The 24490-nt window shown below is 50.7% G+C and overlaps 3 protein-coding genes across 3 annotated transcripts in view; 2 read left to right on the top strand and 1 right to left on the bottom strand.

Annotated features, from left to right (window-relative positions):
* The window catches only part of arid1b (AT-rich interactive domain 1B), a 36002-nt gene extending 28674 nt beyond the window's left edge, over positions 1–7328 (top strand). The window contains 8 exon segments of the mRNA XM_079753567.1: positions 245–395; positions 694–822; positions 1037–1121; positions 1872–1994; positions 1996–2686; positions 3174–3304; positions 3738–4569; positions 4911–7328. Of these exon segments, the coding sequence (XP_079609693.1) occupies positions 245–395; positions 694–822; positions 1037–1121; positions 1872–1994; positions 1996–2686; positions 3174–3304; positions 3738–4569; positions 4911–5953 (3185 nt within the window). The 3' untranslated portion in view covers positions 5954–7328.
* tmem242 (transmembrane protein 242) lies at positions 6511–10527 on the bottom strand. The gene is made up of 4 exons (XM_079753570.1): positions 10430–10527; positions 9727–9827; positions 7907–8044; positions 6511–7469 (listed from the first exon to the last, which is right to left on the bottom strand). Exons 1-4 carry the CDS (start codon positions 10518–10520, stop codon positions 7356–7358), a joined length of 444 nt encoding a protein of 147 aa, XP_079609696.1. The 5' UTR covers positions 10521–10527; the 3' UTR covers positions 6511–7355.
* Positions 10528–11709: 1182 nt separating this feature from the next.
* On the top strand, positions 11710–24417 carry zdhhc14 (zDHHC palmitoyltransferase 14; the record flags this gene model as incomplete). The annotated part of the gene is made up of 9 exons (XM_079753216.1): positions 11710–11963; positions 13867–14027; positions 16679–16834; positions 18187–18324; positions 21733–21796; positions 22678–22780; positions 23333–23442; positions 23650–23752; positions 23911–24417. The coding sequence occupies 9 exons, from the start codon at positions 11710–11712 to the stop codon at positions 24415–24417; spliced, it is 1596 nt and encodes a 531-aa protein (XP_079609342.1).
* Positions 24418–24490: the final 73 nt, after the last annotated feature.

The raw sequence follows: 24490 nt of genomic DNA, 5'->3' as shown, positions 1-24490 counted from the left end.
GAGTCTCTGGTTTGCATTAGAGAACTCAAACACGCGCTATTGCATGCGTAGCCTCTGATTGGCTGATATAGTTCCCTTGTCACATGCTGATCAAGCCTTGATGCGACACACCTGTCCACCTGTCCTATTTTACACTTAATATAAGGGCTGTTATCAGCTCAGCCCCAGATTGAACAAAGCCTGAAACCATATCTATGTATCCAGATGATACAGGTATGATAATAAGTATTTTATTTGTGTGCAGGTCCTGGTCCCGGCGAGGTCTACGGCCCGGGTCAGATGCCCAGCGGGGCCATGCAGGACATGTACCCCCGGGGGCCCCCATCAGGGCCCCAGCCAGGGATGGGGGGCGGCCCCAGACCTCAGTACCCCTACGGACCAGGCTACGACCGCAGGTCTGTCTCTCTCTCTCTCTTTCTTTCTCTCTCTCTCTCTCTCTCTCTCTCTCTCTCTCTCTCTCTCTCTCTCTCTCTCTCTCTCTCTCTCTCTCTCTCTCTCTCTCTCTCTCTCTCTCTCTCTCTCTCTCTCTCTCTCGGGGGACTAGTTGTAGTCAATTGGTTCTCATACGATGTGTTGATCCTTGCACCGTAGCCTCTGACTCACCGTATAAATCATCACCAACCCTTCGTCTCATTATATGGATTCTCCATGTAAAGTACGTCTGTCCTGTTCCATCTCTGCCTGGGTCCCCAGACCGGACCACCTCGTTAGCGCCCAGCTGGGTCCTGAGGGCAGCCTGGCGCCCCCTGCTGGCCAGAGCAGCATGGCTCCGTCGGGGAGCACCCCGGGCCCGTACCCCGGGAACAGGTACCCAGCCCAGAGGTAGGACCCCACTCAGCCCTGTTCAGAAACACCAGGCAGCCTAAAACCGTTCTTCAATTGGTCTGAGTCTGGCCAAAGCCATTCAAAATTATACAAAAAGGGAATTATACAAATGATAATCTTAACAGCGTTGAATTCCTTGAATAGAGTGTGTTTCTAACCCATTGGTTATGGTGATTCATGGTGCTGTTTGCCTTTACTCCTCCCCCTCCAGGCACGCTCACGACAGCTACGGCCAGCAGCAGTTCCCTCCCAGCATGCCTTTCACCGCTCACCAGCCCAACATGTACCCCCAGCAGGTCAGTGTCTTGGCCACCAGAGGGCGCTACCACTCCCCACCCCCCTCCATTACTTCTTCTACTACTGCCTTTATTCCCCTTCCTAGCTGGCTGTAGCTACTAACACTAGGGTCACAGTGACCATATATGGGCAGGGCATGTCTCTGCGGGTGTTGCTTCCCCCTGACTGTTTCCTGTCGGTTGACATGTCTCCCCCTGCCTTATTGTTGTTGTTTGGCAGAAGGGAATGATGAGAACGGCAGGGATGCAGTGGAGGACACAGAGGTCAGAGGGTCTGCTAAGGAAACAGTCGGTTACATTCACCCCAACAGTCTGTGTCTCTACCATCTATCCCTCACCGTGTGGATTTGATTACTTAATGCGCTATTGACGTGTGACTCAGATGTTCCCCTGCACTGAAATGTTTTTCTTAAGTCGCCGTGAGTAGGCGTTTACCACGCATCAGGAGGCTCCATTTTCTGTTGGACGGCCTCTCCGTCTGACGATAGATAAAACTAATCCTGGCCAGCGGACTCGCTCTAGTTTGAGATATGAGACGGAAGCATGAGCCGAAGCGGTCCATGTTCATAGTCCTTATCATCTTCACGGTTCGCCGTCTGCCGCTTCCCGCCTTAACGGACCGGAATGTAGCTGGTGTCAAGTTGGTCCGACGAACGGAATGATTTCCAGATCAGTAGTCGTGCCGACATTTGCCTACAGTCCCACCGGCCAGCCTTTCTCATGGGTGTTTCCTATGTTTGGCGTTTCCAGGGTTACAAGAGGCCCGGGGAGGGGCTATACCCGCCAGCCAAGCGCCACGAGGGGGACCCCTACCCTCCGCAGTACAGCGGGCCCCAGCCGGAGGTTTACGGCCCCTACGCCGGGGGAGGGGGGGGGCGGAGGGGGGTACATGGGCCCCGACAGACGTCCGGTCCCGGGACAGTACCCGTACCCCTACCCCCGCGACCGCATGCCTCCCGGGGCCGCCCAGGGGCCCCCGAAGCCTACCATGATGAGTGGGGGCCCGCCGGTCCCTGGGGACTCTGGGGACCCGGCCCAGGGCCACATGTGGCACCACAGGACAGACATGGCCTGGCGGCCGGGGCAGGGGCCCCAGTACCCCGGTCTCCCCGCCCAGGGCCACGCTTACCCGGGAATGGGCAGAGGGGAGGACCTCGAGGGTAGGGGCCCTCAGGAGAGCCAGTGGCCCCCGGGGCCCCCGGGGCCCCCGGGACACCGGCAGCCTCCCTTCCCTCCTCACGTCTCCCCCTCCTTGTCTCCCTCCATGGGGCCCCTGTCCTCCTCCCGCCCCTCCCCCTTCCCCGCCGGCGCCACCATGGCCAACCACATGGCCCGGGCCCCCAGCCCCTCCTTCCCTCGGCCGATGGGAGGCTCCCCGTCGCCGGGCCCCGTGGGCCCCTACATGGCGGTCCTGAAGAAGGGGAGCCCCGGGCCGGGCCCCCACCCCGGGGGTCCCGGTCAGACCCTGCCTCTGGTCCAGAGGGAGCTCAGCTTCCCCCCCGGGGCGGTGGAGACCACGCAGCCCCGGCTCCAGGCCCGGCGCCGCCTCACCCCCAAGGACACAGGTTCGATCCCCCCGCCTGCCCCCGACACGCGACACATCGGCCTGTTGGTCAGGATAGTGACGCATAACCGCCGTAAAGGCTTTTAACAGACGGCCCCTACAGCGCCAACTGTTTGCTGACATGTGCTTTCAACGTTTATTAAAATGCAGTGCAGGATTAGTAGTAATTATCTTTAGAGAAATACCACAATGCAACTATTAGTCAACGGAAATCTCCGAAACAAGAATTGATTTCCAACTGGTTAGTCAGGTATATGGGCGTCTGCTGAAGGCCTGAGTCTGTATAAATAGCCTCGCATCCTACTCCAAACATTTGTCTTTTTGTGGTCCGATTCCGTTCCAACAGCCTTTTTAGAGAAGTAGCCACAAAAGATAACCTGAACAGAGCAGAGTTAAATTCAGCATGTTCCGCCCCGTACAGTAACGAGTCAGCTTCCTTCGTACCGTTCATCCACGCGGTGATACCCAGACCCGCTCTCTCCCCCCAGGAACCCCCGAGGCGTGGCGCGTGATGATGGCCCTGAAGTCGGGCCTGTTGGCCGAGGGCACGTGGGCCCTGGACACGCTGAACGTGCTGCTGTACGACGACAGCACGGTGGGCTCGTTCAGCCTCAGCCAGGTACCCCCCCACCACCCACCACAATCACAATCTTTACCATTTTATTCAGTACAATTGTTTTGTTTTTTTCTGTAATGTGTGGCCTTCCTTTTTTATCTTGGTTAACAAAGGGAAACGACACTCAACAAGACATAAGTTATGTTGTGCATTCAAGTGTGTAGTAAATTAAATGGCCATTCTGCCCCTCTACATATCATTTTCCTACTTGGTATTTTCTCTCATTGGGATCACTTCAGATCCTGTTCCCAAAGCAACCCACCCAGAGGACACCGTTGTATCTCCCTCTTGTAGTCCATTTATTCCCCTCGCTCCATCTCTCCATTCACCCAGCGAGCTTCTCCATCTTTCTCAACCTCCACCTCTCCGAGCTCTGACCTCCACCTCTCTGACCCCTGACCTCCACCTCTCTGACCTCTGACCTCTCTCTCCTCAGCTGCCTGGCTTCCTGGAGTTGGTGGTGGAGCTCTACCGCCGCTGCCTCATCCAGATCTTCGGGATCCTGGAGGAGTACGAGCTGGGCTCCCAGGGGCCCCAGCCCAGCCTGCTTGGGCCCCTGGGGGCCAACCCCCCGGCAGAGGAAACGCCACCGGAGCCTCGGACAACGACCACAACAACAACAACCAAAACCGTCGTCAGCCCTCTTCTCTCTGACGGCCAATCACAGCAGGGGGAGCAGAGGCTGCCCAGGCAGTCAACACAGAGAGACGAGGAGCAGAAGGAGGAGGAGGAGGAGGAGGTGGTGCTGCTAACAACCGAGGAGCCAATCATTCGTGCTGTGAAGCAGGAAAAAGAGGAGGAGCAGGAGGTCGGCATGGAAACGGAACCACCGGTCTCCATGAATCGGGCGAACAAAGGAGTCAAGGAGGAGAAGGAGGGCGCGCGAGGAGGAGAAGAGGAGCCCTCGGAACCCGCCGCTCCTCCTCCTCCGAAGCAGGCCAGCAAGTACGACCTGCTGCCCCTCCTGCTGGAGGAGGTGGGGGAGGGGGCGGAGGCGATGGAGGCGCGCTGGGCCCACCTGGACCAGGACTGCAGCTTCACCAGCGGCCTGCTGCACTGGCAGGCGGGCGGGGGGGACTCCACCCGGCACATCCTGACCCACATGGAGCCCCCCGGCGGCGGGCAGCACCGCCACGCCGCCCCCCCGGAGGAGGTGGAGAGCCAGGAGGAGGAGGAGGAGTGGGAGGAAGAGATGAGTGAAGAGGAGGCAGAGGATGGGGGGAAGAGGCAGACGGATGTTGCCAATGCGCTGGTCGATGCCCGTTCTGGTGAGTCAGAGTCTGAGAGGGTCTGTCTCCCTCTGCTGGTAACGGCAGGAATAACTCTTTGAGTAACGCGTGGTGGCACATTGGCTAGCACTGGACAGCAAGAAGGACCTGGGTTCAAACCCCCCTTGGGACGCAGGTTTGCGGGACTATGCCCCGCAAACCTGACTGTGGGCCGCATTCACAAAGAAATGATTAATACATAGCTCACTTTCACCCTGCTGGGTCTCGTTTCTGGGGATAAACATATAATTCCGTACGGGTTATTATAACATCATGCAGAGCCCCATAAATCACAGAAATGACCATGAAATGACCCTGTGTTCCCCATGTCTCCCCTCCAGGCCCCTCCAGGCCGGGGGTCAGCGCCCCGCCCCGCGGGCCCATCAGTCCCCTGGAGGACGAGGCGCGGGGCTGGGCCGAGGCGCCCCTCTCCACCGCCCAGCCCTGGCAGGACCAGCTGGCCCGCCGCTGCGTGTGCGTCTCCAACGTGCTGCGCAGCCTCTCCGTCGTCCCCGGCAACGACGCCGAGATGTCCCGCCACCCGGGTCTGGTGCTGCTGCTGGGGCGCCTGGTGCTCCTGCATCACCGCCACCCGCCCCGGAGGAGGAAGAGGAGGAGCCGCCGGGAGGAGGAGCCGGCTGTGGGGTGCAGCCGGGACGAGTGGTGGTGGGAGTGTCTGGCGGCGCTGCGGGAGAACACCCTGGTGACCCTGGCCAACATGTCGGGCCAGCTGGACCTGTCGCAGTACCCCGACACTGTCTGCCTGCCCGTGCTGGACGGCGTGCTGCACTGGATGGTCTGCCCCTCGGCCGAGGCCCACGACCCCTTCCCCGCTGCCGCCGCCTCCTCTCCCCTCACGCCGCGCCGCCTGGCGCTGGAGGCGCTGTGCAAGCTGAGCATCCAGGACGCCAACGTGGACCTGCTGCTGGCCACGCCCCCGCTGCGGCGCCAGGAGCGGCTGTTCGCGGCGCTGCTGCGGCTGGTGGGCGACCGCCGCGGCCCCGTGTGCCGGGAGATGGCGGTGGCGGCGCTGTCCAACCTGGCGCAGGGCGAGGCCTCGGCCGCCCGCGCCCTGGCGCTGCAGAAGGGCGCGGTCGGGACCCTGATCGGCTTCCTGGAGGACGGCGTCGCCGCGGTGCAGTACCGCCACCACCACGCTCCGCCACCGGGGGGCGCCCCCCCGCTGGCCCCGGAGCCCCCCAGCGTCAACATGATGTGCCGCGCGGCGAAGGCCTTGCTCGCGCTGGCGCGGCTAGGGGGCGACCGCGCGGAGTTTGTCCTGCACGAGAGCCGCCTGCTGGACGTGTCGCTGTCGGTGGCGCTCGCCCCTCCCGTGGCCGCCATCTTGTGCGAGGTGCTGTTCAAGGTCGCCCGCTCGTCGTGACACGCGCACTGAGCGTGCTCAGTAGGTGTGTGTGACGGACGCTGGGCGTATATTTTTATTTAAAAGACAAGAACGATGATGTATGAAGTGTTTTTACATAAAGAATATATATAGAATATAAATATACAGCTTATTGGCCCCTTCAACACGTTTTAGTTTGGGACTTTTAAATAATTTGAATACAAAATATTTAATACTCTGTATTTTTACGTTTTGGTTGTTTTAGGTGTTTCTTGTTATTCTTTGAATCAAAGTTGGAAGGCTTTGGTCGCAGGGGGCTGGAGGGGGTCGGGGTCTGTCCCTACGGAGGGCCTCTGTGGATGTGAACGACTTATTTAAATAGTGTGTATATAGAGCCGTGTTCTGGTGTGCTGCAACAGCTTGACCTTATGTCTAAAGCCTACGGTGTGCAATAGTGTTTATCCAGCTTGTCTTGGGTAATTCAGGGGATTGAGCCAGAGGGGTGTGTGGTTGCTAAATGTGAATAATTTTAAGATATATTTCAACTATCTTGGCCAACAATGTTGCAGAACCATACCAGTATAAAACCAAACACATCCTAAACAAAGGTTTATTTTTCATCTTCATGTGTCACTTTCAACTGTCACTTCACGACCGTCAGCGTCCGGGCCCCACGTGTAAATAAAGTTGTACATATTTTTGTCTTCCTCGCCGAAGAGGCTGTGGGGTCGACACCGTAATGGAAAGGGTTAACTTCAAAAACAAAAAAAAATGGACGTTACAACTCACAAATGTCCTTTTCGGTACATGAACGGGATTTATCGGGACTTATCGGGACGTGTGTGTGCTAACGGTACCTGTCATGAAAAATATCATTTTTTACATAAACATTAACATGCTAGTCTTGCTGTACAGCTGAAAGTTGTTAACGGTTGGCCAGGTTGCAACAATTCAACCGATGTAAAGAGAAGATGGCCGCTGTTTATTCCTTATCTTTATACACCTGTTTCACAACATGATGAAATAATAAATGTACATGGCATCTGGTTGCACTGTGACCACTGTTTGGGCTAAATCTCTCTCATAAAACTCTTAAGCAATGCATACAAGTGAATACCCAAGTTTAGTGCATTGCCCTGTTTTAAAGTGCATTCAATCTCTTATCAGCAACATAACGACACGCATACGACACACAACCACTGTTCTTCAAAAGATGGTTCTGTCCATGAGAACTGGATGTCAGTGTTCAGCAGACCCAGGCGGTCCCTTGGTCCAAAGTCCTCCCGATGTCAGCGGTACGAGGAGTTCTCCGGTCGATCAGTCCAAGATCCATCCTAGCAGACTGGTCTTACTGCGCAGCCCTTCCCGTCTTAATGAAACAACAGTGGAACTTCAAAGTCTTGAGTCTGTTTTAGGGCCTCCCCAAATCAACCAGCAGCCGTTATTTGGACTTAAAGATGCCGTCCCAGTCCGGCTGCTCCGAACCTTCCTCTTCCTGTGGGCTCTTGGGGATGGAAGGGAAGATGGCGGCCATCTTCAACCTGAACTCTGATAGCTGAAATGAGACGAGAACTGGTAAGGAAACGGGAGGAATACATGCAGCACCAGGTGAGGGAGACGCTAACTGGGAGTAAAAGTAAGGTAATTAACAGATGGAGAGGAAGTCCCAGTGGGAGTTGCTTTCTAATTACATCATACACAAGCAAGGGGTTTGTTGTCGCCCTCTATTGGTCAGTTTGAGTACTGCGCTTAACCCCACCCAGGCATACCACCAAGCCCTTCACTCCCGTTGGTGTTTTCTAGTCATCCTCACATCGTTACATTTCCCACGGTAATTAATTCAGATTACAAGCATCAAATCAGACAAAATCCAGTATTAAGTTTACTCTGAGACGACATGTTGATCTCACTGTTGGTTTTCCTTGTGGCAATGCAAAATATTCAACACTATCGCCTAGGCCAGGGAATTCACTCCTATGTTCCTATACTCACACTGTGAACGCCCAGGGCCTTCCACACGGTGAAGCTGAGCAGGCCCACACCGCACCAGGCATACAGCGACCCCCAGCCCAGCGCCCTCAGGGCCAGAGAGGCCCCGCTCTCTGGGACCGCCGCCGTGGGCATGACCCCCTGAGACGGGGGGGGGGAGACAGGGACACAGTTAGCCAATAATAAACACACACGATGGATTATAGTCTAGTCTTGGGGTAAGCGTGTTTGACTCTTAGGTGGAGGGATCTGGGTTCAAACCCCCCATGTCTTCAGGTCAACCTGTAGGTATCTGTGAGCGATGCCCCCGACCTCTACCCGCTCCATGACTATACTTATGCAAGAAGGGCTCAGGTGCTTCGGATTAGAGTTTCTGTTAAATCACTAAATGGTAAATAGATTTAAAAAATGGAAAACGTCCAACGTCATATTGACAATCAAATAAGTCTAGTCGCTGGAGAAGGAGATTCGGTTGCGTCATTTTAATAATATAATTGGGTGGCGAGATACTGTGGTTGCTAGGGTGGATGTCTCCCAGCCGAAAGAGTCTGGGTTCAATCCCCAATATGGGCAGTCTAGCAATAGGGATCCTTGAGCAAGATGACTTAACGCCTACCTCCTCCTTAATTGCCTATCTGAAGGACTTAACCAAATTCAATCTAAATCGCTTTGGATGAAAGTGCCTGCTAAATGAGCTGCAAGTAAATAGGAATAAATGCAATTTCCCTGCAGCATGGGAAATTCAGTGTGTTTTTCTGTCTCTTGAAAGTATGGCGGCTTCTTGTACGCGTCCGACAGGAAGCCGGCCGTTCATGGGCTGACGCCCTGCTGGTGAGCCAGGGAGACGCCCTGCGGATCTCCTCCTCCACCGCCACGACCTCATTACCACATTCACCACACGCTGCTTATTCAATTTGTCTGACTGTTGAGCAGGGGCAGCGGAGGTGGCCAACGACATGGGCCGTGGGACCGAAATAGAGCTGGAGACAGTGGCTGCTTTGTGCCAACACATTATAACGCAAAAACAACCAGAGTATGTGGATCCTCGTGCGTCACTGCTGGTAATTAGTTCCAGAGAGGCGCTGATAAGCAGCAGGGAAATGGGAATATAGAAGGAAATATCAGGATAGTGTTGTAGTTGTCCTCCTTTACATAACCGGTCAGTGACGCGTGACTGTGGGCTATGTTTAACTGTATAACTGCAAATTGCACTTCATGCTAATGAAATAATGCATGTTTAAAGGTCCCATGACATGCCACCAGGTGTGGGTTGATTAGCCGTTACAAGCTGTTTTGGAAATCTGTCCCTTATGACATCACAGGTGGGCGTGTCCACCTAGATGTGTGACGGATAGATGAGCAACGTTTGTTACAGTCCACTGGGTAGGCTGGAAGACTGATCTATCCAGCGCACATCTAGGTGGACACGCCCACCTGTGAGATCATAAGGGACAGATTTCCAAAATGGCTTGTAACGGCTAATCACACCACACCTGGTGGCATGTCATGGGACCTTTAAAATTATAATTGACTTGAAACTGAAAAACCATCAATGCTGGCATGCTGGTTTACAGAGGATTTGGAGATCATTCCCAGATTTCAATCCATAACTCCTTTTGAGAATATCTCACTCATGCAGATTTTTTTGTAGAAAACTTGACTTGAAATAAAAAATAAAAAGACGAATGTTGTGTTCTGATCCCAAAACTCTTCTAGCCAAGCTATACATTTGTTTAGATACTATTTAAGATAATTTGAATTCTTTCATTGCTCTCATTTTGGATAAAAGTGCCAGATAAATAAAAAAAACAGGCCAATATTACCTTACTAAACCAGCCTGGGCTTTTCTTCTTGGCGAGAGCTAACGACGAACCAAATCCTGCGATTATCCCTGCGGAGCCCACGGTACCCAGAAAGGCGGCACCTGGAGAGAGAGCAGAGCAGGCGGTTGGTTCGAAAGTGTTTCTTCAAAATAACCTTGATCAAGGCTGTTATTGGAGAATTATTTTGTTATGTCAATGGAATTAGTATGATCAATGCTATCACACCTAAACTGATGTGACTGTTTGTAGGTTTGTGCTGCTTTCATGTCTCTCTTGCAAAAGAGAGGAACAACCTCAATTAGACAATAAGAAAACGCTTAAATCCATCTTTGAGAAATTTACAACAGGAATAGTGAACTTCGGACAGTTTATACACGCCCACCATTCTGTTCAATGGCTCCACAACATTGAGCTGTCAGTGTCACGTTATGTTACACCATGTGGATGAATAAACAGGGGTCAGAACGTTATTGATATGGTACTAAAATGGTGTTTCTTCGTAACACATCCCTGGATGTATAAGAGAGAAGTTGTCTTACATTAAATTACATACATTCATATAAATGGCAGAATAGGTCAGTGCCCTTATATTAGCGGTTAGCATTGACCTCGCAAAACCCCGTGAAGGAATTTACTTAAATTAAAATCGATGCGTTGTTTGCCTAATTTAAAGCTCTCAGTTGACAAAGATGTGTGCTCTTGCCTTTTAAGACCTGTAGTTTGTCTTCACTGACAGTTTCCATGGCCGTAGAGGAGATGACATTCAAACTCGCGTTTTCCTTCTCAGCTGTCATGTTTATGTGGTCCGTTACCATAAAGTATCCGTGTAGAAACAACACCAGCAGAAACATATCAGCGCAGTCAATATTGTGCAAATGATCCACAATCTGGTGGTGTATGATTTCATCTAAAATACTAAACATTCAAGTTAAATGCAAATATCGGTAAAATTCTGTGTGTGTTATTATGCTTACATGATGTGTGTGTGTGTGTGTGCGCGTGTGTGTGTGTGTGTGTGTGTGTGTGTGTGTGTGTGTGTGTGTGTGTGTGTGTGTGTGTGTGTGTGTGTGTGTGTGTGTGTGTGTGTGTGTGTGTGTGTGTGTGTGTGTGTGTGTGTGTGTGTGTGTGTGTGTGTGAATACACATGTATTTATGTATATGTGGGTGTGTGGGTGTTTATTGGCGTGCGATTATCCCATCACACGCACATCTTTCCTGTACTGGTGCACACCCCTAAAAAGCTTTCGCCATCAACACGCGAACGATAAATGTGCCTGCTTCTCTGGTTTGATGAGGCGTTATTATGTGGGCATTCTTTGGATTCAATTAGCATGGAGGCGTGTGTTACCGAAACGCTCCCCCAGAACGCAAGCGAATGAAAGGGGCTTGTGGATGTGGAGGATGAGCATGCCACTCACACTCGTATCCTCTCGTGGAACACAAAGCACGTAACCTCGCGCGCTGCTGTTGCAGTAGCGAATGGGAATGGGACGCTCGCGCTGCATTCTCCGCCGACATCTGCTTTGTTGACTGAATTGTCTCGGCTCACGCCTCGTCCTGCGCGTCTGATGAACTGTCTCGTGTGTCGGTGCCTGCGGCGGGCTTGACGCTCCGGATAATAAAAACGTTAGGAGGCTGAAGGACGATCTTCGGTCGTCGGGTTCTCATTTTGGCTCCGGTGGTTCACCGGTCTTTTGTTTTTTGTGAAGAGCGCACGTCTGACGAAGACCACAAGTTAAGACCACAACAAAGTCGCTGAACCCAAATAAAATGGAAGGATATTCTAAGCAGACCTATATCTTAGGCTATCGACCAATTCCTGACCAAACCACCACCGATGACCGTTAACATGGGAATAACCGCCGTTCGATCAAATTTGAGTTTAAACAAACGGATACAAAAGAAACGGGGTGGGAAAATTAAATTCGTATTTTTATGTTAATTTGCTTTAATTGCGCCGAACGGATTTCAGGAACGACAACATATGTCGCCAATGCATCTCGCGGTGGAGCAGGAGCCCGTACGGGAATGCCAGTACAATCAGATATGCACGCGCAACTCGTCGCCCGGGGAGGGCTCGCTCTCGAGGAAGGGGTCTCACCGCAGGAAGTGGCAGGTCTTTCAGGGCAGGAATAAATTCTACTGTAACGGCAGGATCATGATGGCGAGACAATCCGGCGTGTTTTACCTGACGCTGGTGCTCATCCTGATGACCAGCGGACTTTTCTTCACCTTCGAGTGAGTAGCCACGAGAGAAGAGAGTGCACGCGATCGTAAACAGTGCACTGTCGTGCACTCAAAACGTGAGCTCACCGTTTACGATCAGCGTAGACTGAAATATCTCGTCAATATGACGTTGCGTTAAGGTTTTTTTTTAATGATCTATCATCACTTTATTTTAAACACACACACACACACACACACACCATTGCGTGCAGTCAATGTGCCCACCTGACTCTCTGGGATGGGTTTCGGTCGGAGCGACAAAACAATCATAAACAGATTAAACAATAAACACACACACACACACACTGTTTATCTCCTCGCCTCAGTGTTGGCAGGGTTAGACTGATGCCATGTCTTTGCATATCTTATTGGTCCATCATATATGATGGACCACAGATTATGGGTATAGGACGTTATTCAACATCTGTTTGTAGTGGACACTGGCCAACCTACAAAACCTACAAATGCTAACAACCTCCAAGCATTGGAAAACACTTGCACTTGCACTTAAACGTTTGCATTGATGTCCGACTGTTCATCGGAATATAAACCAGTTTATTCCATCCGAAGCCTGGCTCTCTCAAATCCCCAACCAAAAGCAACTTCACGGTTGTATGAAGACCTGGTCTGACCTATCAGTCGCCTACAGCTTCCCTTTAATACACACCACAGCCTATAATTAAACAAGTAAGTTTTAAATAAGTGTGTTTCATCCTCCCCCACACCACATTCCACAGCACGACTTCCAAACCACCCCGGTGTTCCGGTTTCCTAGGTAACCTCCTTCCTGCCAAGGTGGTGGTTGAACAGCTTGCATCCCCGTGGCAACCGGCGGACCACACCGCCCAGAAGAAGAGACTATGGTTGTTGTCGTTCTGCCCGTGAAGGATCCCACTGCTCGGCACATACCAGGGGTGGCCTGGTGTGTGTGGATATGAATTACCCTGCGAGACGGTCTGGGTGCTGTACCGAGCGCTCTGTGGGCTCGCTGAGCGAGAAGAGGCGTAGTCGTTGTCAAACTGAATGCTCCTCACGGAGAAACTGGTCTGCTGTAGTCAGCCGTCCTGGCAACCCAGCTATCCTAGTTTGAACCCTAGTCCGCTTCTAGGAACCGGTGCCGACTGGTCATGCCTTTAGAAACCCTCTATCCACATGGTGCCAGGGTATCTTACCCTACTAACACCGTTGTGGGTTCCTTTCCCTCATACATAGACAGGTGGTTTTTGATTCAGTGTCCTTGATGCACAGTGGGTTGTATGCCTCCTATTAACAGGGGGTTGTGAGCTCTTTGACCATATGCCTATTGCCTACCGTTCATGGTTCAATTCTCAATGTTATCTATTTACAGATGGTTGTTGGTTCTGTACCCCCATATACAGACAGGTTGTTGTCGGCTCAGTGCCCTTGATCATAGTTGGTGGTTGGTTCCATACGAGACAGATGGTTATGTGTTTTATTGTCATTTATCATACAAAGGTCTGTGTCCTGTACAGACAGATGGTTTTTGATTCCATGCCCTTTTCACATACTGTAGGGCAGGCCATTTGATTTCAAAATCGAACAGATGGTCTTAGGTTCAATGACCCAATGACCATCCTGCTGTCAGATACATCTTGATTTCATGGTCGATATTTGTGGCAGGTTTTCAGCTCTCAACCCCCTACGCACAGATGAGTATTCTCTGTTTAGAAAGGGTCGTTTGTTCCACAATCCAGATGTGTTTTTCTTATTCCGTCCCCCTTTTCAGTTGATAGTTCTATATTTACATGGGTGTTGGATCCACTCCCCCTCTACAGCCAGCTGTGTTTCCTCTGTTCACAGGGCTCCGGACCCCCTTCCCCCTCACAGCCAGGGGGTTGTTTGCTCTCGGCCCCTCACACATCTCACTGCTTGTTTTCGTCCTGCTGTCCCGCAGCTGTCCCTTCCTGGCGTCGAACCTCAGCCCGGCGGTCCCAGCAGTGGGGGGGCTGCTGTTCTTCTTCGTGATGGGCATGCTGCTCCGGGCCAGCTTCAGCGACCCCGGTGTCCTGCCTCGCGCCACCCCCGACGAGGCCGCCGACCTCGAGCGACAGATCGGTAACTACAGTCCACGGTTTAAACACTTCACTGGGTGGTTAGTGGGAACACGCACACTGTGTTACTGGTTACAGTCCACGGTTTAAACTGTTCACTGGGTGGTTAGTGGGAACACGCACACTGTGTTACTGGTTACAGTCCACGGTTTAAACACTTCACCGGGTGGTTAGTGGGAACACGCACACTGTGTTACTGGTTACAGTCCACGGTTTAAACTGTTCACTGGGTGGTTAGTGGGAACACGCACACTGTGTTACTGGTTACAGTCCACGGTTTAAACACTTCACTGGGTGGTTAGTGGGAACACGCACACTGTGTTACTGGTTACAGTCCACGGTTTAAACTGTTCACTGGGTGGTTAGTGGATACACGCACACTGTGTTACTGGTTACAGTCCACGGTTTAAACACTTCACCGGGTGGTTAGTGGGAACACGCACACTATGTTACTGGTTACAGTCCACGTTTTAAACTGTTCACCGGGTGGTTAGTGGGAACACGCACACTGTGTTACTGGTTACAGTCCACGGTTTAAACACTTCACTGGGTGGTTAGTGGGAACACGCACACTGTGTTACTGGTTACAGTCCACGGTTTAAACTGTTCACTGGGTGGTTAGTGGGAACACGCACACTGTGTTACTGGTTACAGTCCACGGTTTAAACACTTCACTGGGTGGTTAGTGGGAACACGCACACTGTGTTACTGGTTACAGTCCACGGTTTAAACACTTCACTGGGTGGTTAGTGGGAACACGCACACTGTGTTACTGGTTACAGTCCACGGTTTAAACTGTTCACTGGGTGGTTAGTGGGAACACGCACACTGTGTTACTGGTTACAGTCCACGGTTTAAACACTTCACTGGGTGGTTAGTGGGAACACGCACACTGTGTTACTGGTTACAGTCCACGGTTTAAACTGTTCACTGGGTGGTTAGTGGGAACACGCACACTGTGTTACTGGTTACAGTCCACGGTTTAAACACTTCACTGGGTGGTTAGTGGGAACACGCACACTGTGTTACTGGTTACAGTCCACGGTTTAAACTGTTCACTGGGTGGTTAGTGGATACACGCACACTGTGTTACTGGTTACAGTCCACGGTTTAAACACTTCACCGGGTGGTTAGTGGGAACACGCACACTATGTTACTGGTTACAGTCCACGTTTTAAACTGTTCACCGGGTGGTTAGTGGGAACACGCACACTGTGTTACTGGTTACAGTCCACGGTTTAAACACTTCACTGGGTGGTTAGTGGGAACACGCACACTGTGTTACTGGTTACAGTCCACGGTTTAAACTGTTCACTGGGTGGTTAGTGGGAACACGCACACTGTGTTACTGGTTACAGTCCACGGTTTAAACACTTCACTGGGTGGTTAGTGGGAACACGCACACTGTGTTACTGGTTACAGTCCACGGTTTAAACACTTCACTGGGTGGTTAGTGGGAACACGCACACTGTGTTACTGGTTACAGTCCACGGTTTAAACTGTTCACTGGGTGGTTAGTGGGAACACGCACACTGTGTTACTGGTTACAGTCCACGGTTTAAACACTTCACTGGGTGGTTAGTGGGAACACGCACACTGTGTTACTGGTTACAGTCCACGGTTTAAACTGTTCACTGGGTGGTTAGTGGGAACACGCACACTGTGTTACTGGTTACAGTCCACGGTTCAAACTGTTCACTGGGTGGTTAGTGGGAACACGCACACTGTGTTAAGGCTTAATTATGGTTCCACGTCTCCACAATGCAAGGGGGTTTACTAACCCATTACGTCCTTGCGGACCCGTCTTGCGCCCACCGCAAGGGCCTGACGTGCGCCTCCCAAAAATTGTGACTTTGAGTCGAGGCGACGAAGCAGCAAGTGCTGTTATTGGTCCGCTAACTAAAACCCGACGCAAAACCAAAACTGTGTCAAAGTGTTGACGTGGAAAAATAATCAGCCCTTTACTGGTTATTCTCTTGTCCTGGCGATTTGCTTTTATCCAAACAAAACATTACAGTGATCAAGGTTACAGGTCAGGTAAGGCCCTGATTGCAGGTTTGGCTACAGGTTAGGCTCTAAATATTGGGGATCGAATCCAGTGTCTTTCGGTTGGGAGTCAAACACCCAAGCCATGACGCACTACTTACGGTCCTCTTGAGTGATGTACAACAACATTATGAAACAATGAAAAACAAGTGACTCCTTGAGATGTCATCTTAATTGATGTTATAAGTCACAGAGGCATGTGACATTTCACATTTTTATTCCCAAAGCCTGTTTTGTGAGCCATATCTTCTCCCTGAGGGTAGGTGATAGAAAGTCGTAGCTTCTCTCCTCCACCCTGTGGCTGAGTCACTCACTGCTCTCCAAGATCAGAGGCTTTAAGGGGAACCAGAACACCATGTCTACCTAAATGTCATTATTATCGATGACAGTCATGCACACGCGTGCACACGTCACAAACACATAAGAAACCCTTCATGAAACCGAATCACGTCTGGTGATTGATTAATTTTAATTGTGAGTATATCATGTTATGTTTGAAGTAGTAGTAATGTAAAAATCCTTACTGTTATAATATTATCCTCACACAAGAATGAATTACGTTGCCTAATCTTTGACAGTCTTTTAACCTTTTGACCTTTGTCCTCCCAGACACCAGCTGCCCCAGCGGGCCGGGCTACCGGTCACCCCCCCGGACCCGAGAGGTCCAGATCAACGGCCAGACGGTCAAGCTCAAGTACTGCTTCACCTGCAAGATCTTCAGACCCCCCCGAACCTCCCACTGCAGCCTCTGTGACAACTGTGTGGGTCAGTACCAGGACCAGCTCTCATAGTACCAGGACCAGTTCCAATAGTACCAGTACTAGGAAAAGTACCTCTGTATACTATTCCGTACTGTTGAGTCACTTTATCAGAAGCGACTAAGAGTGAACCTGTTTTGAGATGCATGTGAGGAGCATATAGGTGTAGGATTAGCAGGGCATCTTACTCCAGGAGACCTACAGGGAGACAAGGTACGGGTAATTTGACTTAAAGGAAAAACATAGTAGAAAATCGAAAAACAGTAGCAAAGAAAGGATGCCACAGTATATAACTGATGAAATGAGGATTCCTTGTAGGAGACTTGTCAACCGCAAAGTATTTGATTTAATGGAGCATGATCGTGGGAAGAAGCCCTGGAATCATTAAACAAGTGTCTTCATGAGACAACGAGTGACTTTCATAGTCACTGTATAGGAACAAACATCCCAGGATCCAGAGAAACACCAGCCAAAGAAGAGTTCTCATGGTCAATGACAATTGACAAGGCACATGTTGGCCACAGTGGTGTTTACAGATGCAAACTAAAACGCCACCTTTCAATAGGAAAGCAGGAGGGACTTACCTCTAGGTGCTAGGATAATTTATACAAAGTGTGGTAAACTAGTAATTAAGTCGGTTATATCATTTGTGTTATTGTTAGGATGCATTTTTTAATTATGTTAACTCGCTCATCCCCCTCGTTTTCTTTTTCTCTTCCTGTTTTTCCCCATTCCTCTCTCCCTTTCTCTCCCTCTCCCTCTCTCCGTCTCCCTTTCTCTCTCTGTCTCTCTCCCTCTCTCTCTCTCTCTGCCTCTCTCCATCTCTCCCCCTCTGCCTCTTTCGCTCTCTCTATCTGCCTCTCTCTCTCTCTCTCTCTCTCTCTCTCTGTCTCTCTCTCTCTGTCTCTTTCTCTCTCCCTCTGCCTCTCTCTCTCTCTCTGCCTCCCCCCTCTCTCTCTCTTTCTCTCTCTGCCTCCCTCTCCCTCCCTCTCTCTGTCTCTCTCTCCCCCTCCCCCCCCCTCTCTCCCCCTCCCCCCCTCTCTCTCTCTCCCCCCCTCTCTCTCTCCCCCCCTCTCTCTCTCTCCCCCCCTCTCTCTCTCCCCCCCTCTCTCTCCCCCCCCTCTCTCTCTCCCCCTCCCCCACTCTCCCTCCCTCTCTCTCTCCCCCCCCTCTCTCTCCCCCTCCCCCACTCTCCCTCCCTCTCTCTCTCCCCCTCCCCCCCTCTCTCTCTCCCCTCCCCCCCCTCTCTCTCTCCCCCCCTCTCTCTCTCTCCCCCTCCCCTCCCCCTCCCCCACTCTCCCTCCCTCTCTCTCTCTCTCCCTCCCCCTCCCCTCCCCCCCTCTCTCTCCCCCTCCCCAGAGCGTTTTGACCATCACTGTCCCTGGGTGGGGAACTGTGTGGGGAGGAGGAATTACCGCTACTTCTACCTCTTCATCGTCTCCCTCTCCTGCCTCACCCTCTTCATCTTCTCCTTTGTCGTCACCCACGTCATCCTCAGTGAGTACACACCTGCTGGTCTCAGGGTCTTATCTTAACCACCAACCAACGAGTGTCTCTGGAGGAGCCTGCCAACTGCACCGACACACACACATCAACTCAACCCAACACACACCAACACACCAACACACATCAACTCAACCCAACACACACCAACACACCAACACACATCAACTCAACCCAACACACACCAACACACACACATCAACTCAACCCAACACACACCAACACACATCAACTCAACCCAACACACACCAACACACACACATCAACTCAACCCAACACACACCAACACACATCAACTCAACCCAACACACACCAACACACATCAACTCAACACAACACATACCAACACACCAACACACGTCAACTCAACCCAACACACACCAACAATCACGAATACACTAACACACACCAACACACATCAACTCAACCCAACACAGACCAACACACACCAACACACATCAACTCAACCCAACACAGACCAACACACACCAACACACATCAACTCAACCCAACACACACAAACACACATCAACTCAACCCAACACACATCAACTCCACCCAACACATACCAACACATTCCAACACACCAACACACATCAACTCAACACAACACATACCAACACATTCCACACACCAACACACACCAACAATCACGAATACACTAACACACACCAACACACATCAACTCAACCCAACACATGCCAACACATTCCAACCAAGAACACACATGAACACACACCAACACACACCAACAATCACAAATACACCAACACACAACTAACACATGGCAACATCGGCCAGTGTGGCAGAGTTTTACTTTTTGTGTTTGCAGTTGGTAAGACTATTATAAGGTGGGGTGTTGGTGTATGTAGAGGCATTGTATCAGCACTTTACAAGAGCAGTAGGCAAGATTTAGAGGAAATTCAACTGACTTCCCCTCCTTACATTAGTGTGTCCAGTGAGAAGGTCAAAGGTCAACCATCCTCAAAGCACCTAGTGAGGAGACAATGTCATTGCTTAGAATATTTCAGGGCTAGAGTGTGTCTGGCTCTGAAGGAGGGGCACTGGACTTGGTAGATAGGACCTAGGGAGTACAACTCTGACCTGAGTTGTATTCCCTCTCACTCTCTTTCTATGGGTTACCTCTCCTTCTCTCTCCAACTCTCTATCTCTCCTGCTCCCTATGTGTGTGTCATACACTTCCTCAGAAGTCATCTAGAAGTTTTTAAATATTTTTAATATTTTATGGCATGAATAAAAAATGTGATATATTCTCTATGCCCTTTTGGGATACGGGACATCCATTATATTCAACACAATTGCTCTTGGCTAAAAGACAGGTCAGGTAATGTCAAATTTATTTATTCAGCACTTTATCAGAGCTACAGTCTCAAAGGGCTTGTCTGAGATTAATTTCCACTGGGGTCATGCAGGGTCATGTGTCTGTATGAGGGCATTATTGCCTTGCCAGGCACAGATTTACTGCCGTCTCCCTGACTCAGTCGCCTACCCAAGTCTCGCCACTGCCACACAAAGTCACCCTTAATCCTCCTGCTCCACATCCTCTTTCTCCTCCTCACTCTCCCCCTCCTCCTTCTTCTCTTCCCTGTCCTCCTCCTCCCTCTCCCTGTCTTCTTCCTCCTCATCCATGTCTTCCTCCTCCTTCTCCTCCTCCCTGTCTCCCTCCTTCTCCCCCTCCCTGTCTACCTCCTTCTCCTCCTCCCGGTCCCCCTCCTCCTCCCCCTCCTTCTCCTCCTCCCTGTCTCCCTCCTCCTCCCCCTCCTTCTCCTCCTCCCTGTCTCCCTCCTCCTCCCTCTCCTCCTCCCTCTCAGCCTCCTCCTCCTCCCTCTCAGCCTCCTCCTCCTCCCTCTCAGCCTCCTCTTCCTCCCTGTCTCCCTCCTCCTCCTCCCCCCTCTCCCCCTCCTCCCTCTCCCTGTCTTCTTCCTCCTATTCCCTGTCTTCCTCCTCCTCCTCCCTCACCTCTTCCTCTTCCTCCTTCCTGTCTCCCTCCTCCTCCTCCCTCACCTCTTCCTCTTCCTCCTCCCTGTCTCCCTCCTCCTCGTCCTTCTCTTCCTCCCTCACCTCTTCCTCCTCCTCCTCCTCCTCATCTGTTAATGGAAGTGATGAAGCTCTTCCATCAATCACCCTCCACTCTTTCTGTCCTCGTTTTCCATCCGCTTCCTGTCCTGCCCCCATCCCCCTCTGAAAGAGCCAATCAGAGAGCCGCTGACTTGTCTCTTCTGGTCTGAGAAGTGTGTGTGTGTGTGTGTGTGTGTGTGTGTGTGTGTGTGTGTGTGTGTGTGTGTGTGTGTGTGTGTGTGTGTGTGTGTGTTTGGGGATGTGTGTTTGTGTGTGTGCGTGTATGTATGTGTGTGTCTGTGTGTGTTTGTATCGTCCGCTATTTCTACCCTTGATCGATCGATCAAGCAAATCAATCTTGGAAAAGGATTGACCACTTTGTCCTGAGGGAAAGACAAGGAGCACTAAATCCTACCCTACTTTCCTTTATCTTGTTCAAGAGGTGCTCTCTTCTAGGGGGATTTACATTGAATTCAGATCCATTTCATTAAGGATCAGGCATCTCGTCAAGGATTCCTATATAGGCTGCTGTTCCCTTTGGCTGGGATTCTTACACACCCTCCACTACCATATCCTGCCCTCCAGTGTTCCCATGTTATTTTGAGTAAGTGCTGTGTATCTTTATAAATTTGCAGCTAACGAGCAATCACTGAATATGAAATATGTATATGATTAAAAACTGCCTGGGGTGCCTTTTGTAACATAACAGTTGCAATGATCTTCTTTGAAAAGAGCATGTGAAGAGTTTATTAGGACTTGTCATGAGATGGCCTTGCTGTGTTCATTCTGCACACGCTCTAGAAGGTCAGAGATGAACATGCCTCGAGCACATTTGACATAGAACCAGCTGATTCATCATTGGTATTATCTGACCATTTTCTTTTGTTAAAAAATATTTTCATGAATGTTTTGTTTTCTGGACTTGTGTTGTGCTTGGGACACACACACCATTCAGACTAAAAGCATTTGATCTGAGGCTGAAGTTTGTGTTGACAATGGCGTACAGTTGAGAGACTGAAGCAATTAAATCAATTGACTCAGTTCAGACCAATGTATTATTATGTATTATACTAATAATATCTCTCTCTCTCTGTCTCTCTCTCCCTCTCTCTCTCTCTGTCTCTCTCTCCCTCTCTCTCTCTCTCTCTGTCTCTCTCTGTCTGTCTCTCTCTCTCTCTCTCTCTCTCTCTCTCTCTCTCTCTCTCTCTCTCTCTCTCTCTCTCTCTCTCTCTCTCTCTCTCTGACTCTCTCTCTCACTCTCTCTCTGTCTCTCTCTCTCTCTCTCTCTCTCTCTCTCTCTCTCTCTCTGTCTCTCTCTTTCAGGATCCAATAGGACAGGATTTCTCAGCGCACTCAAAGATAGTCCAGCCAGATATCCTTTCATTGTGTGTGGTGTCTTCTCCTTTCCTCCCATCCCCTTCTCTCCTCCCTTTTCTCTCATGTCCTCTTCCCTCCCTCTACCCCTTTCACTCTCTCTCCCTTTCCCTACCTCTCGTCCATGCTGTACGGCTCACTACATCAGCAGGTTTATCAATAGACGTGACTCAATCACTACTTAGTGGTCAATATGTCCCAGCATGCATTGCCAACGTCACATGCTATTTAGACGCACTTTCCCTCCTGATGGGATTATACCGCAGTCCTTGACATTGTGTGTGTGTGTGTGTGTGTGTGTGTGTTCAAATGAGTTAGGGCCATTCTTATCACACAAGATTGTTGGGGTTTAGGCATGCATCCAAGTATTTACCTTCAAGATGACCAAGACAAACAACAAACTGTGACGAGGACAATGTAAATTCACAGGATGCTGACCAAGATAACACACAGACCTCATTTACATTTAAAAAAGCTCACATGACGTTCATTTACAGGTTAAGATAAGCACAGCTCACAAATGTTCCACCAAAGAAGTCATCACATTGACCTCCATAACATATGATAAGACCTATCGCCCTACTTTCTGCAGCTGGTTGTTGTTTGATGTCAATTGTCTCTATATGTCCCACCAAAGACGTCTTCCACAGTTCCACAGTAATCAAATTATTACTTTTGGGAATAACAACAAATAATAAGATGTTCTTTATTAATCCCAGACCGGAAACTGTATTGTCCGGCTTTGGTTATTTCTGTGTGTTTGTGTGTGTGTGTGTGTGTGTGTGTGTGTGTGTGTGTGTGTGTGTGTGTGTGTGTGTGTGTGTGTGTGTGTGTGTGTGTGTGTGTGTGTGTGTGTGTGTAATGGTGTTACTGGTTCCCCTTAACTCCTGGTACTGTCCTGGAGGTGGTGGTGTGTTTCTTCTCTGTCTGGTCCATCGTGGGTCTGTCTGGGTTCCATACGTACCTCATCAGCTCCAACCAGACCACCAATGAGGACGTGAGTACCTTAAAACCCTAAAACCAAAAACCAGACCATAAATCGGAATACTAAAACGAGAGGAAACCCAAACCCTAAAAGCAAAAACCAAACCCCAAAACCTAACCCTAATAGAAACCCTTAACACTAAATCAAGTCCTTGGATTAAAAACCAATCCCTTAAACATAACCTAAAGAGGAAACCCTAACCCTAAAACAACAACAAAAAACATAAAGCCTAACCTTGATAGGATAACCTAACACTAAAAGCAAATCATGGAATTAAACACCTAACCCTAAAACCTAACCAAAATAGGAAACATTAACCTTAAAACCAAATCCTAATACCTAATCCGAGGAGGTAACCCTCAATAAATCTTCCAATTTTATGTTCCCTTTTATTTTGTCGAGTCTTACCTGGTGGTCTATAGTAACGGTTTTGGTAACTTACTACGTTTTAGTAATTTTATCTTTTGTAAGCACGTTTTTTTCTATGCCTCCCCTTCTTTCCCCTCGGTCGGTGTGTCTGTCCTGGTTCCTGGGTGGGGTCTTGGGGTCCTGGGACTGGTTCAGATTAAGGGTGCCTGGTCCACTAAGAGGGGCAAGGACAACTACAACCCCTACAGCTACGGCAGCATCCTGACCAACTGCTGCGCTGCCCTCTGTGGTCCACTACCACCCAGGTCAGAGCTCTCTCTCTCTTTCTCGCTCTCGCCATCTATTAAAAAAATTGTATTTTTAGAGTGATCTGATTGGTAGAAAATTATTATTTACCCCCCAAAAAATTGGGGGATTGGTCGAAAAAATTGTCGGAAATTATTATTTCCCCCGCAAAAAATTCTCTGTGGTTCCTTCTTAAAGTTTTAGCCTTTCACCCTTTTTCTCTCTAGTCTGATTGACAGGAGAGGTCTCATACAGTCAGATGACCCCCAGCCACTGTCTCATTCCAACGGCACCAGTTTGTACACGCCCACTCCACTCTACAGTCACATGGTATGACTGTCTGTCTGTCTGTCTGTCTGTCTGTCTGTCTGTCTGTCTGTCTGTCTGTCTGTCTGTCTGTCTGTCTGTCTCTCTCTCTCTCCCTCATCCTCTCTCTATCTTGCTCTATATCTCTCTCTCACTGTCTCCCATGCTCTCTCGCCCCTCAGTGTGACCAGGACCAGTGCATCCAAAGCACCAAGTTCGTCCTGCAGGCCGCCGCCACCCCGCTGCTCCACGCCGACCCCGTGGTCCTGGCCCCCCTGTCGGGCAAGACCTCCCTGGGCGGGGGCGGGGGTCCCTGCCTGTCCTACCTGTCCCCCAGCCAGCCCTCGCTGCCCCCCTCCTCCAGCGCCACCACCCCCAGCCTGGGCTGCACGGGGGACATGCTGCTGCTGAAAGAGGCCGAGGCGCGCTGTCGCCACCACCACCACCACCACCTCCATCACTTCATGGGGCACGAGGACACGCCCCCGCCTCCCCAGTCCCCACCGTCGGCTCCTCCCCCACCCCCATCATCCCCGCCCCCGCTCCCTCCCCCTCCCCCTCCACCATGCCCCGCCCATGGCCACGCCCACCACCACCCTGTCGGTCCGTCCCAGGTGTACGACCTGGCCCGCCAGGACTCCCTGCACGACAGCTCGGTCCGCGGGCTGGTCAAGCTCAGTACCGTGTAACATCACACACACACACACACACACACACACACACACAGGGGGTCACCCTGTGCATGTGTCCCATGACCTTTAG

Source organism: Pollachius pollachius (assembly GCF_949987615.1).
Source record: "Pollachius pollachius genome assembly, chromosome: 16".
In the NCBI taxonomy this organism is placed as follows: domain Eukaryota; kingdom Metazoa; phylum Chordata; class Actinopteri; order Gadiformes; family Gadidae; genus Pollachius; species Pollachius pollachius.
The sequence above is the reverse complement of the archived record's forward strand: the minus strand, read 5'-3'. Positions and strand labels throughout refer to the sequence as shown.

Excerpts from the sequence above, each read along its gene's own strand:
- tmem242 (XM_079753570.1), bottom strand. The coding sequence starts at position 10,520 with ATGACAGCTGAGAAGGAAAACGCGAGTTTGAATGTCATCTCCTCTACG. Across the intron at positions 9,828-10,429 it reads CAAACTACAGGTCTTAAAAG|GTGCCGCCTTTCTGGGTACC; the intron begins GCAAGAGCACAC and ends CTCTCTCTCCAG. Across the intron at positions 7,470-7,906 it reads AGGCCCTGGGCGTTCACAGT|CTATCAGAGTTCAGGTTGAA; the intron begins GTGAGTATAGGA and ends GTCTCATTTCAG.